Below are 15,170 nucleotides of genomic sequence, written 5' to 3' on the forward strand. Positions count from 1 at the left end.
ATTAGGTGCTACAGAGCAATTTACACCACAGTCAACCAGACACAAGAACAGTTTCTTTCCTCACTCAGGCCAAGACTCTGTCAAAGTGTCAGAGACAAACTGTAAGACTAAAACATCCACTCATCTGCACATTATTAACAATATATTCACAGTTTAATACACACTTTTTTAAATCATCGATCACTGTCAACTATAAACTAGCATGTACAATACATATCCACCCATATCATGTATTTATGTCTATAAAGTAATCTATTACATTAATTCAATGTTTCTTCTAGCACTCTGCACCATTACACTACTGTATTACTGTTTACAGAAACAGTTTAAATAGTAATTGTGTGTTGATGTTCATTATTGCTTTCAACACATATTGACATTAGACTGTTTAGAAGTGTTAATTTCAGGGTTGTCGTTAGGTCAGGTGTTGCACTGGTTTGCATTATACTGTAAGACATTAATGCCATGTGTACCTCCCCTCACGTATGCAAATGAGGGGACAATGAACCATGAACACCTTAATGTATATTACATTTACAAACAATGGGCGACACATTAGCATAGGGCAGAATCATCATGTAACTGGCACTATCTCAAAAATAAACATTGCAACTTTTACAAAGGCAGTATTTGTTACTTCATTTCTGTTTGAATGTATAGAAAATTACATAGTCTGAAAATAACTGCTAGCACTACCACAGAGAAGAAGAAACAATGCTTGAGGCTACAGCTCTGAAGGGCAGTCCGCACACCACAAGATGGGGGTGTTGGATGAGGATGCAGTGACTTGTGGTCTCCTGACATTCTAGGAATGTAAGCACTCTACACACACATGATAAAATCATTGCTTTAGATGTCAAAATGAACTTCTGCAGGTTCTTACAAACAAAAATGAAACTCTTTGACCTTGCAGCAGATCTAAGTTGCTTAGTACAAGACAGAGATCACTGAACATAAAGTGTTGTACAAAGAAACTCAGGCCTAAATGATATCTAAGGAATTTATCAGTCACATACAACCAAATCTGAATCTAGAGCAATGTCATGTGTAAGTTTTGGCACATGTCAACTGTGAACATTACATATTTTTATGTGACAGCACCTTTTCCGTGAGCTATTTCACATTATATACTTTATAACAATACACAACATATTAACTTTTCACGATTTAAATTCCATGTGAACTGAGTTTCTTTCAGCTTAGAACAATATTCAACGCTAATATGAAAATAATAATAATGTCATAACTTCACAAAGGTACTTCTATATTGTCCCCAGGGCATTGTAACTACAGATCAGGTCAATTTTGTGTGTGTAGTCCGATGTATTATGTATTATTGTGCTTTGCAGGCTTATACAGAGCTGGTTACAGCCCAAGGTCTCTAAAAAGACAAGGACAAAATGCATTAAAAGAGAATTACCTCAACGTTTTATCAATGTTTGTCAAGTCAGACCACATTAAAACGAAAAGGCATCACACGATCTGAACAAAATATGACGTGATAAGATAAAACAGACTGTTTTGATCTCATATTGGGGAAATTTACTTGTTACAGTAGCTGAAGATATAACACAAAAAGAGAAACAGATATGTTTGATGGATGAAATGGTTATTTGAATATTAATCTGACAACATCTTTAAAGAGCTGTACCACATTTTATAGTTTGATAATGAAAGAGGAAGAAACAGGGGGTGAAGATGATTTATTATTATTATTGTTATTATTATTATTATTGAGGGTATTTCTTCTCTTTAATGTCTGTTAAATGTTGCAGTGTCATGTGATCAACAAAGCAAACTTCTGAGCCAACAGACAATTAAGAATTATCTTATCTAATCCAGTTTAATAAGCAAGCAACTGTGTCAGCTCTTCCCCTCACCCTTAGCCCTTTGTGTACTGTACAGAAGGTCATTAGGGGGTATCTTGAGTGAATAAAGCACAATTATCTTGTATTCAGAGCATTTTTAGGTTCCAATAACTTCATTTGAAATGTAGTTCAAAGAGAGCCATGACAATAGGCTTGATTTGGTTGGGAGTCTTCTTTGCCTTGTCCAATGGGGGTCAAGTCATATGGCTTGGGTCTGGTCTGGAAGCTGTGGATGGGGGAGGGGTTGTTTTCTTTCAATATCTTCCCTGAGCCAATAAGCAAGAGTGGTGCTGAAAGAATCCAATTATCATCTACAAACTATCCCCAGTAGCACCTTACACCAGGCCACAATACACTTTCATCATTTCAACAAAAGAAATGGCTCACTTCTTACTATAGAAATGATCCCGGAAGATCATTTTATACATAATTATTACATGATATTTATATTGAACAACTTGAATTTTAATTTCAACTGAAGTGTTTTTAAAGTTATATAAAACCACTAAACCTGAGACTAAACCTAACTAGTTGTCAATAGACATTTTTAAATTAATATTAAGTTAAATATTTAACTATCATACTGCACTTTTGTGGATGCACCATTACATCAAATAGGAAATGTTACATATTTTAGAGATATTGGAGTTATTCATTTTCCATATTTGAAAGAATTTAAAGTTGCAATTTAAAGTTCAGTTAATTAAAACAACTATTAGTTTTGTTTTTATGGACAGGCAAAGAAGTCGAAGCTCAGGGTGCTGTATGATGCAACATATGGGTCAAATAGTTTCTTACTGTGACCTAAATTTCTGACCAAAGTGTGCGTAGCAACAAGGTTACAACTCTTTTATTATAAGTCTGATCGTATAGACTGCACTCATTCACATTCATAATAAAAAAAGGTCATTGTCTGCAACTGCAGCCTGGAAATAAAAGAACATTATGTCCTGAAATCATGCTACTGTCGCTTTAAGAGCAGCAGCTCCATCCGCGTACAACTGTTTTATGCAAATATGACAAGCCGAACGTGCCGCGAGCCAATCAGAGGCGAGTTCTAACCGCGGGAGATCTAAATTTCGCGGGATGAAGTTTGGCGCTAAAAAAGCTGTTCTTCCCCAGCCCTTGTCTCTCTTGTATGGAGAGCGGAGCTCTGAGGTGGACGGACAGGAATCACGGACCGGGTCGGATTCCGCATCAGAAAGGGGGTCACAATAAGCTGTAAATCTCAAGGTGGAACCTGATCTCAATGAGACCTGGAGACCTTCTGGTACTGGACTCTCAAATACTGCATGTTTGAACTCATTTATTTATTTAGGCAGTAGGTTTTTTTGAATAACTTTTAATGCGAGTTTACTCTGCCGGACAAAGGCTATAACAACAGCGATCAGTCTGCTGTGTAATAACGGATATTATTAGTAAACACGGCTGTTTAACTCATGCATTTTTATATTTAATGACTTGCTCTGGGTTATTCTGTTATTATAATCGCAGGTTATAGGACATATATCTTCAGCAGCAACTTGCTAATAAGAAGCAAACGGTTTAAGCAGAGCATTAAGTGCTGATCCAGCAGCACACTTCTTCTTCTCTTCGTTTGACCAATCCGGTTAAATTTAGTTTACTCAGGAAAATGATGCGGATGCCTAAAGGCGTCTCTCCGGCATCGGGTCGGCCATCAGTGGGACTGCCTTCCTCTCAGCAGAAGATAAAAGTTTTGTCCACCGGAGGAGTGAAGACCGAGTTCTTCAGCACCGGACTGTCCAGCCCGCTCATGAACACGGTACCGGCCGGTTATTTCACCCAGATCTGCAACACGACCGCGGCCGAACAAAGAGCCAACAGCCTGTATTCAACCCCCCACGGACCAGAGGCTAAACCCATCAGATCATCCTCCGGGCGCCTGCCGGTACAATCAAACACACACACACACACACACACACACACTACAAATACACTTTTTTTTTTTTAATTCAAAGTGTGTCCTGTTCAGTTAATTATGTGGGCGGAATAATTCTTGATTTCCATTGGTATGCTTTGGAGCGTCTGGGGCCACATTCAAATATGTTTTGACGTGATAAGCCACAGAGGAGCCACTGTGACTGCTGCTGGATGTGTGTGTCTGTGTGTGTGTGTCTGTGTGTGTGTGTGTGTGAATAGTGTATTCCCTTGCCTGCCATGTTAAGTTGTGTGACATCTTTTCCCGCAGTCCAGCTGTAGCCAGACCAGGCCAGACGCTGCATGTGTGTGTGTGTACGTGTGTTTGGTGTGTTTTGTGAAGGAGGGGGGGGTAGTTGATAGTTGTTTGGGGCCCCCACTGTTCTGTTGTGAAAAGGAAAGATGACTGTCTCCTCACAGTGGGAGATAGCTGTGGTGGCTTTACACAATCAAACAATGCATACATTAGACATTAATGTATACGCTCTCATTTCTTCTTTTCCATGAAAAAAAAATCTCCTCTAATTTGACATGGAGTGTTCCCGAGTCATTAGTAACTTGTATTTGGACAGCTACACCCATACGACAGCTGCTCCAACTGCACCTGTCATTAAGGCAATACAGGACCTGTGTAACCTGTTCCTATCAATGTAGGAAGAGAGGTAGAGGGTCAGAGGTCATAGCCATAAACAACCGGTGTGTTTTCTCGTGAGCTGGTGAGTGAACACACCGTTTTTATTAGTTTATGTTATTAGTTGTGTTCAACCAACTCAGCTTTATGATCTGAGGGGATTGGATCGCACTCAGCGACGTGTTCAGTGCTCCACACCTGCTGTTTGTTATATTTTCTTCTACTTCTTTTCCAGCCACTCAGCCTTGCAGTCATTTAGATTGAGTGAATTGCAGTAAAGCTATATGGGTTAGGGGTTAGAGTGTGTACAGTGTCTCCAAATCTCATGTTAACCCCCCTTGCCCTCGGAGCCTGTATTCACTAATAGGCCCTTCAAGAGGATTAGTCGGACGTAAGTAAAGTGAGAAACAAGCTACCACCTGGCTTATAATGTGCCAAGGTGAACTTCATAACAATTAAAGGCTGCATGCATTAATGGATGTTGAAATTCCCTCTTTAAATCAGCAGAAAGGCCAATTCATGCGACAGGCTCACGACAGGCCCAGGCTGATAGGGTTTATTATACATGTCTTGCTGTGCTATTATCAGAAAATGGTGTTTTCATACTGGTAATTAACTCCTCTCTGCCATACATACAATCATACGCATAGGTGTTTTAGATAAGTTAGAGTGACCACATTAGTACCGTTTTTGTTTTTTTTAGGCGACGTGTTCTTAGTTAGTTATTTCACATTGTCACACGTGTGATTCGCCACGAAAATGAGGTGAGAAAGAGCGATGATGCACATTTGAAATTACAAGACAGGTTTCAAAAGTCCCAAAGTCCCACGATTATGAAACTGCCTTCACACATTGCAGTAAATTAAGTAAAGTTTCAGATCTAGGTGTAAAAAGCACCTTAAAGTCTTAACATGTGTCCTTAAAACTTAGGTGCAAGTATGTGATTGACTCAACCTTGTGTCTTGTATTTTGATATAAAATAAACTGAATATGAAGCCTTGTGATCCCATTTGATTCCCTTTTCTAAAACTGTCTGTGACTTGTTTTCCTTCCTTCCTTTCTTCTACCCTATCTCAAAAAAAATCTCAGCTGTGATCATCTCTAAGCTTCCGCTTTTTTAAAAGTTTTATTCTCCATGGATTACTTCTTGAATCTTGTAGCAGTACTTAGTTTTCTGGGTGCTGTACCGTCTGACACAGACCTGAATCTCTGAATTACTGACGCACGCAGCGCTGAGTCATTTTCAGTCACGTCTCGAACTCTACCACGTTTTGTCCACTTCAGATCCCTTAAATTGTGACATTTAGACACACAGAACAGTGCAGCGAACTTTGAAATTTGATTAAGAAGGGCTTCTGTTTTCAGCCGCAGACTATCACTCCTGCAGCTGGTGTGGAACTTCATACAACCTGTCAACACATGTTTTCTTTGTCTTTCACTATTCTAAGACACTACAACATAATTCAAGCATAGGTCACTTTATTCACTTGGACATAAAGTGTTGTCTTGCTGACTCAGGATCAGTCGGCAGACCAACTGTCTTGCAGTTTTATGTGTTGTGATGACCGAGGACATTTAGCATGTTACATACATTTGATGACTGAATTATTTCTGTTCATCACAAAGTTTAAAGATAGTAATAAGTGTCTTCTTCGTGCGCTTGCTGACACAGCAGCTTCACTGCGTGTTCGGTCGTGGGTTTGATGTTTACAAGAAGTGCCGCTTCTTCATGTACTGCTCACTTCCTTCAACTTAGACAACATTATAACCACCACACAGGATGCTCGGCTCAGCGCAAACATCTGAGTTCCCTTAACTACAATAAACAAAATTTACATAGCAGCCATGCAGGATCTCACACTTTTACCCTTGGGGACACATGCTTTTGGAAACCCTCTGAGAAAAAGTTAATGTTTGACTGGATGTAGTTAACGTAAACTGAGGAGATCTCATCTCTTGACTCACTGATCATGCTAACTGTAGTAAAAGACAATTGTCATTTTAACCAGGGTGCGTAGGCTGTTGATAGTGCTGTGTCAGTCCTGTTTCATTTCAGCTTGATAGTGATGTAAATGTGTTACAGGAGTCACGCGCCCCTCCAAAGTCCAGGGAAGACCTTTTCTCTCAATGACGGCCGTGATCCTCAAAACACTGCACATGAACGAAATCGTCTGTTTCCACATACAGCAAGCAATATTTACTACAGTCAAATGTCAAATGTTTTTGACCAGGACTTGCATCTGTATAATATCAACCAGGAACAATGTCCCACTTCTTTCCTGCTTATGTCACATGTGCGCATTCCTAGACGCTCGTGGAATGTGTGCACAATCTGCCGAATAAGCATCAGCATTGATGTCAGCTTCATGAATGACTGTTTCTGACGCTTCGAAGCGAAACAAACCCACTTCAATGAGCTTTCTTATAACTTCCAACTTCTTTAATCGCCTTCTGTTTCCGGGGACCCCCCACCCCCTTCATTCACACTGATGACACTCTGGTGTGACACTACCGACTGCATGCACCCACCCAAAATTTCCCATTCTTTTCCCTCGTTCACCTTGTTTTACCCCAGCCCTGGAGCATAATGTCCTCATAGCAGGAGTTTTGCATTTCAAAGCAACCCCCTCCTCTCTTTCTCTCCCAACAACCCCAATGGGCAGATCCACCCTTCTCTTTTACCTCTTGAGGGACATGCTGGCAATCTCATCAGCAATCCAGGCATTGTTTTTTCTTTTGGCTACCCAAAGGGTGTGGTTTGTGTACAGCGGAGTAGATATTCGCAGGCATACTGCAACTTGCTCTTGGCTCAGATGGAATCAGAGTCTCACGCAGCCCTGAAAAGACATGGTTTGTTGGTTTGAAGAGAGGCCCGGCTAACAGAAAAGCCTTCACGTGACTGTGACTTTGTGTGTGAAATACCACTGTGGAGATTTCAACACAGCAGAGAATGTACAACAAACACAGCAGGCCACGTGCAGTCCTTGGGTGTAACTGAGCAGACAGGCGGGGTGAGATTATGGCAAACGTGAGCAGGGTGATACTGCGAGTCTTGGGAGATAAAGAGCTAAAAGGAGTGTATTTGGCTCAGGCCTTTCCCATTTCCTCTGACAGCAAAAGGCTTAAATAGTGTCTTGCTTAACTGAAAAACTGAGTAACACATGCTTACTATACTGTCCTTTATGTCTCTGACTGATCTGAATGATCACATTTAGTCTTTCAGGGTCTTCTGTAGGTCCTGTGTGCTTGCATATGAATTGACACATTTCTCTCAGTGGTCTGTAAGCAGGCTGAGTAAGAGCAAGACAACAGGCTGTCTTTCCACCAGATAAAATGGCTTGCGTTTGCGTAATATGGTTGACTCACCAGAGAAATCCCTCATGCAAAAAAGGGAGCACCCAAGCCCCCTCCCTTAACCCATACAGCTGCAGGGTGAAACCGTTGGTTCCCCTTCTTACACCATGTCACCATGCCTGTGGCTGCAACTCTTTCGAATTGTAGACCTACAAGCCTTAAGAATGCAGACATGGATGCAGCTTGATCTACAGATTTAGGTCATGGAAGTTATAAGTGAACAAACAGATCGAACCAGACAGATCTTCTCTCTTTTTAAACAGATGTCCCTGCTTGTAGAAACTCGTTTTATCTGATTCCTCTCTGGTGTTTGACAGCTACTGTCAGGACTCCAAGCCAACACACAAAAAAACACACAGCTTTTAATCCCACAAGAGTCTTAATAAATGCAAACAGTCACCATTTTGTTCAGAGTAGCTTGTTTCTGTATGACTGCCTGCGAGCTGTTGGGATTAAAAACCGCCCTGCCAACAGCACATACACTTTCCATGCTGCTCCAGATGTCGCCAGTCAACAGGTGGACATGTCAGGGAGCACACTGGGACAATGGCAGCCTTCATTATCCCCACACTTACTCAGGCCCGTCCACACATGGCGAATTCACCACTTTTCCCATCTCTGAAAAAGTCAGTTGCCTAAACCTGTTAGTCAGAGCGCTGCAGCGACAAAAAAGGGATTATAGTTGCCAAGTATTTGTGATGAGACGTGGAGTAAAGGTGAGTTTGTGAGACAGTACAGACCATATGCTACAAATTACCCAGCAGCCTCAGTTGAAATACCACCCCTCATTAGTTAAGTCACCAGAGTGTTTGTAGGACTACGTTTGTAGGAGTGAACAAATAACCGACAGGAATTCTGCACAGGTGTCGCCTGTTTACGCAAGTTGTCATTTTTCAGTTGGTCATTTCTCAACCCTGAGCGTGAGACTGGGTTCATGTGATTTTCACTTTTGGTTATGTTATGCCAATGTAGGTCACTGAAAAAAAAGTAAAGGTCAGATGAAGATATGTAGTTTATATTATGGTCCAAAGGTTGTGTGTGTGCTTTTGATTAAAGCTGCAGGTCTTGGTGATCGATGCATCACACTTATAGTCACATAATCATCTTGTGGGAAGCCTGTTTGTAAAAGAAAGGTGACATAGGGGAGCTTGAGGGGGGGAGGAGGAGAGCTCATGGAGTGTTTCCAGGGATTTCCTTGCAAGTTGCAGGCAGCGAGTCGAGAGCTGATCAACCCCCCTTCCTTCTCTGCCCACACACACACAAGATCACCCCCTCTTGAAAGTGCTTTGGAAAGTGTGAGGGGGGTGCTTTGTTCCTGCACTTGAGGACTGCTGGCACATTTACGACACTTTTCAAGAACCCCCCTATTTAGCACATTGATGTCACGGTTTTGTGGATGGGCTGGACTTGCCCTTCACACTTCATTGTCATGATTTATCTTTTAACCTAACCTTTATAAAATATTTTTTAAAAAGTCAATGGGATTCACTATGCAGGATGAAAAATGTATTTCCAGGCGACCACAAAGTAGAAAGAGAATGAAATGGGGAATATGTCCCAGCATGTATGTTCTCATGTCGATGGAAAGATTAGGTCATAGTGAACACTGCAGCTATAAGAAACAACCTCTTTGCTCTTATATTCTTTTTTTTTTCTAATGCACATGAACTCTTTTCTCTCCAGGCTAAAAGGAAACTGGATCTTGAGGACCCTCTTTACCTGCCAGAGTTCCGCACACCAAAAGGCAAATGCAGCATCGCTGCCAGGATACCGAGTCCAAGAAGTGAGTAAACTACTGATCAGAGGTGTTGTAATCTAGTGGCTTTTGTGGGTAGATACTAGCAGTACGCCAATATTAGTCTTTGTAACTGTTGCCAATAACACCCCTGCAGTGTTTCTGTTTATGTTAAATCACAGTATAAATAAGGGAGAGGCAATATGGTCAACAGAGTTAAGTCTGGTTTAATTATAAGAAGAGCAAGATAATGAGGCCAATAAAATGCTCTAAGTACAAAGAGATAAGTCTCAGGAAGTTACAGTTCCCAACAATGGTACAAGTCCAAAGGGGCTAAGCAGGTCGAGGAGGGTTTGGTGTTTGTTGCCAGTACAGTTTAGAAGATTGTGTTGGGGACCAGGGGAAAGGTGGTCACACAGGGTAGATGAAGAAAGCTCAGCTCTTCTGAACAGACAGTGAGAAGAACAGCACAGGAGGAACTTAAATTAGACAAATGGTTAGACCGATGACAGATTCAAAAGCAGTGGACACAAATAGTAGCATAGTGCTGGATAGCAGCATAGAGGTGAGGTGGAATATTGTTTATACTGAATGAATGAAATGATAAACACAGACTGCAAACATTGATGTAGATATAAGGCAGTTGACACATTCATGTAATAGTTTGTTTTCATAATACACAATAGACAACAGCCTGAATGACTAATTTAATTAGCACATGAGTCAGATGTCTGTATCCTCAGCAGATCCACTGAATGAATTACTCAAAGACCGACTGTAGCTGTATGATAGTTGAAACATTTGACATTTCTGATTTTGTTTCAATACATCTAATAAAGCAAAGTGTAAACAATATCTGTTGTATTATGACTGCTTGACTTTTAATCTCAAATATCTGCATGGCGCTGTCCGTCAGCCGTTCTCCTTTCACGTGCTTTTGTCTGCCGATCTCAGCTCCGAAGTCTCCAGGTGAGCGGACACGCTACGACACCTCCCTGGGCCTGCTGACCAAGAAATTTGTGGGTCTGATCGCCGAGTCTCCTGACGGAGTTCTTGACCTGAATTGGGCCACCGAGGTCCTGGAGGTGCAGAAGAGACGCATCTATGACATCACCAACGTCTTGGAGGGAGTCCAACTCATCCGAAAGAAGTCCAAGAACAACATCCAGTGGCTGTGAGTAGCAATATGGAAGAAGACATGTAATATTGGGAATGGCAATAGTCTTGACAGAAGGTTTATTGAAGAAGTTGCTACAAGTCACTACACTTGGTTTATACACCCCCTAGTGGCTGTTAGACAGCATTGCAACATTTCTAGACCTTGAACAACCCCTGCTGAACCCTGAAGAGTGCTTACTATACATTACAGTGTTACTTTTTATAGCTACAGACCACAGATGTGTAATGCAATCAGATTATTACACTTTTCTTGTTGTTGATCGATATGTTCATGTGTCTTCTCGTAGGGTTGGAGATGTATTTGAGGGTGGCGCAAGTGGAGGAGAGAAGTCTTGTGCCCTGAGGAAAGAGCTTGGAGACCTGGAGAGAGTAGAGAAATCTCTGGATGAACTGATCCACTCCAGCACCGCACAGCTCAAACAACTCACTGAACACGAAGATAATCAGAGATATCCTTTACATGCAGATGCGTGCGTATCAACAACACATCGTTCTCTGGTCGTCTTCTGGGACTGGTTACACGTGCAAATATCCACTTATTATGTGCCATTGTTCTGACCCTTAACTCCTCACTGTACGTTGGGGTATGTGACGTATCAGGACATCCGGTCCATCGGCAGTCTCAAAGACCAGACAGTCATTGCCGTCAAGGCACCAGCTGACACCAAACTGGAGGTGCCAGACACGGCAGGGGTGAGAGAGCACGTTTGTTTGAATCTTTCAGTTTCTAGGATGACCATGCAAATTTACATGTGTCGATACTGCTGACAGATGAATGTTTTAAGGCAAATTAGTTTGGCAAGAATAGCCAGTAATCCTGTTTGTAGTTCAAATTTCTGATCACAGTTGTACAGACAAAACAGACCAGTGTAATTGTGGCTATATGTATATTAAAGATTTCTTTTTTTTTCTGCATCCTCTTACAGCAGGGATCATTACAGATCTATTTAAAGAGTAAAAATGGCCCCATTGAAGTCTACCTGTGTCCAGAGGAAGGTCTTGAAGATGCTAGTCCGGTTAAAAGTGCTGTCACACCTAAAAAAGAGTTCCCTCAACCCCTTGGGCCTCCAGCTACAACACAGATGGCACTGCCAAGCTACAGCATCAAAGAGGAGCCTATTGAATGTAAGCTGGGCTCTCTGTGGGGTCATGTACAGTACAGTAGGATTATGACATTGAAAGCTGATTGGTTGTAGTCTAGCTTAACATGAAGACTGGAAGCAGCCTAAGTAACAATAGATCTTGTTTTTTTTTATTTGTACACAAAACGATGGAAATAATGCTATGCTAAATTAGTGGAATCTTATGTAATAAACGTTCAGTCATCAATATTTATAGACTAATATAAATAATAATAATTAAAAAAAACAATACTCAAATCAGGATAAAAGGGCTAAATTACTAAATATATTAATTAAATCCAAATCCCAAGGATGAAGTTGAAAAACAAAACTTGTAGATGGTTGAAGTTTTGATTCTCAGTCAGGCCGGTAGCATTACAGCAGCTTAACGTAGCTTCGCAAAGGTTTTTTGTTGTGCATGAAATAAAACTCCGACCTTTCTCCTTCTGTTAAACGCAGCCAACATGTCCACAGCGGCTCCAGCCACCTCCTCAGCCACAGCAACCAGCTCCTCTCTGCTGGACGTCGAGGGTCTGCTGGGTTTGCCTCCGAGCTTGCTCCAGATCACAGAGGACCAGCTTCCTTGCGCCTCTTTCACCCCAGACCCCAACACCCCCTTTGTCAGTTTCTCTCCACCTTTGGACCACGACGACTACCTCTGGAGCCTTGAGGATGACGAGGGAGTCTCAGATTTCTTCAACACATATGATCTTGGGGATCTGCTGAAGAGCTGAGGTGTAGATGAAGGAAATGGGGAGGAAATTAATGTTGAAGTGTGTGTGTGGAGGGGCGGGGGGGTATTTAATTGAATGCCTTGGGGTAGAAAATATTACACTATGAAGCCATCACTCTTTGTTTTTGCCATGCCAGTTCTGTTTTAACGTCAGTGATTCCAAAGGAGGAGTTTATTTTAAATAAGTAGGAATTTGTACATATGATTGTAAAAATAGGAGGTTGGGTGATGTTTGTAATCTCCAAACGTTAGGAAACACTGTTTTACAAGCAAGGATTGTTTTGGATTTTCTGTCACATTTTCAGATCGCTGCAAAGAAAAAAAAAATAGATGTAACAAAAGACACATAACACATCACCAGCAATTGAATCTGATGCTTGGCTTTCAGGCAGTGTTTACATTGTGACAACTCAGGAATTTTTATTTTCTTTCCTTGTTTCCAAAGTCTAAATGTTTGTGCCACTCTTTGGCCCACAGGGGGCAGCCTTGTATTATGTCAGCTTTAACTGCCATGCAGCTTTACAGGATTCAATCACTGGATGAGAGTAAGCTAAAGCCATCGAGAACAATACACAGGGTATGTTTTTAAGTCCTAGTATCTTCAACACTGATCACATTAAACTGTGAATAACCAGTCCTTGTAAATCCGCAGGCATCTACAGCTAGAGCATACTGTATTGCTTTAAAATCGGATTTTAAAGGAGCTTGTGTTGCTTCTCTCCTGTCTTAAGCTTTATGTCAGGCGCTGTACATGTTTGGTGCTGTGTCGTGTGCCAAAAATGTGAAAGGCAGTCTCTGACGGCCAGTACTGGACCCAGACCCAGAGTTAATGACTGATCGAGTGCACTCATTTCAATCTCAACCCAACATGAGGGCCACACTCTTCAGTTTGGCAGCTTTGTTTCAACTCCAGGTGCTCCTTTATTGATGTGAGTTTGCTGATTTTAATGGAGGATATTTTTTTAATTTAGTAGTGTAAGACTACTATTGTATTTCTGAGGAAATAGCCCAAAATAAATTAAATGCAGCATCTATGTTGCAGGGGGTTAATTGAGGTAATTAAGGTTTAATTAGAATAGTTTTCTTCTCATCTTGCACCAAAATAAATGAAGTCTGTTGACTTAGCACTAACAGACACGATAAGAAATTTGTATCTTTACTGTTTGAATTCCAAGCCTATAAGTGCTTTCACCACACGTGGTGGCGCATCCAGGATCAGCAGCCTCGATTCTGATCTGTTAAACGTTTTAGGGTTTAAGCGTTCTCTAGACACATTTGGACATTTGAATTTCATGCTCACGTATTTTTGGCTTTCCCTCTACACCGCAGAGATAAGCTAACTGTCCTGTCCTAACAAAACTTGAAAAATGTGTGTTTGCGTGTGTATTTGACAGCTTGGGAAACGGGTGTCATGGTGTGTTTGTTTGTGAGATTTTACAGTGTAGATTAGCGAATGTGAATTTCAGATTTCAGAATTTGTAGTTGTTTTGTTTTTTTCAATGAGCATTATTTTTCTGGTATTTGTACATAATTTGTTTTGTATTTATACCCATTCTTCTGAATTTTTCGAAAGTTGGTGTTTTTTCTTACAGAAGACGCAGTTGTTTGTGTATAACATGCAGCACTTAATATTTTGTAATATTGTGTGGACTGTTTGAAATTATCAAATAAATACTGAAGCCATGCTTTACACTTGGAAATTTTTTATGTTGTCTCACTTGTCATGTAAGCTGTATTTCCTGTAGACATTATTCAATGTACTTCTTCCCGGCAAAACTACATCTCGACACACATAAATAGTAAAATCATATCGAAATCTTCTTTATTTTATCCTTTATGTAATCTGACTAAATATTTGGATTGAACAAAGATCTTTCATGTTGAAAATCTATAGAAGGAACCACAGGGTGAACTAAAAAATATGGAGTATTTTCTGTCCAAAACCAATGAGGGGATGGTCACTGAGGATATTGATCTAATAAGAAGTGACATTTTTCCGAGGAGAGAGAATAGGTTGACACGAAGAGGGACAATGGTGCTGAATGGACTATAAACACAACTAGACAGGTTGACAAAAACCACCCATCATTCTTTGTGGGCTGGTTGCCTTGGAAACCAGCTCACAAAAGGGAGCGGAGACCCAAAAGGTCAAAGTGCAGTGGGTCACTGTGGAATAGTTCAGGCGGGAGACATTTGCAAGAAAATTCATCTTACTTTTACGAAGAAATCTATAGAAGATGCAAGTTGTTTTTTTTTTAATCTTACATGCAGCAATCAGTCTCTTGAGATACAGCGCGAAGTGGACTCATGCCCTTTCCCGAAGGAATTTCCAAACGCTCAACATGCTGGCTCAGTTCTTCCTAAAGTGATTTTATATGGAACTGGAAGTTTCTGGCATTAAAAACCAGAGAGGTTGTGCATGACAACAGGAAACACACGTTTATTATGTTCACCACAGTGGTTGAACGTAGCCAAATACTTGCTTCTACAAATAAATTTTAACCTTCACATATAAAGTCTGTCTCCTGCAGCAGTTTTCTGCAAACTCTTGCGTCTCTTCTGACCCAACATCAGGTGTCTATTAGCGCAAAGTGTCCACTAACAGATGTTG

General features: G+C 40.9%; 1 protein-coding gene across 2 annotated transcripts; it reads left to right on the forward strand.

Moving 5' to 3' along the window:
- The first annotated feature begins 2,966 nt into the window (after window positions 1-2,966).
- e2f2 (E2F transcription factor 2) lies at window positions 2,967-14,259 on the forward strand. 2 transcript variants are annotated; one of them, XM_027275214.1, is made up of 8 exons: window positions 2,967-3,138; window positions 3,363-3,777; window positions 9,475-9,574; window positions 10,481-10,700; window positions 10,993-11,154; window positions 11,284-11,398; window positions 11,632-11,830; window positions 12,286-14,259. In XM_027275214.1, the coding sequence occupies exons 2-8, from the start codon at window positions 3,502-3,504 to the stop codon at window positions 12,558-12,560; spliced, it is 1,347 nt and encodes a 448-aa protein (XP_027131015.1). In that variant the 5' UTR covers window positions 2,967-3,138; window positions 3,363-3,501; the 3' UTR covers window positions 12,561-14,259. The 2 variants fall into 2 exon arrangements, with proteins under 2 accessions (XP_027131015.1, XP_010755304.2); XM_010757002.3 differs by having other exon boundaries at window positions 2,967-3,777.
- Window positions 14,260-15,170: the final 911 nt, after the last annotated feature.

The sequence above is a fragment of the Larimichthys crocea genome, chromosome XXIV (genome assembly GCF_000972845.2).
Source record: "Larimichthys crocea isolate SSNF chromosome XXIV, L_crocea_2.0, whole genome shotgun sequence".
In the NCBI taxonomy this organism is placed as follows: domain Eukaryota; kingdom Metazoa; phylum Chordata; class Actinopteri; family Sciaenidae; genus Larimichthys; species Larimichthys crocea.

Coding starts and splice junctions, on each gene's coding strand:
- e2f2 (XM_010757002.3), top strand. CDS start 3,502: ATGATGCGGATGCCTAAAGGCGTCTCTCCGGCATCGGGTCGGCCATCA. Junction 3,778..9,474: donor CATCCTCCGGGCGCCTGCCG/GTACAATCAAAC, acceptor TTTTCTCTCCAG/GCTAAAAGGAAACTGGATCT. Junction 10,701..10,992: donor AAGAACAACATCCAGTGGCT/GTGAGTAGCAAT, acceptor GTCTTCTCGTAG/GGTTGGAGATGTATTTGAGG.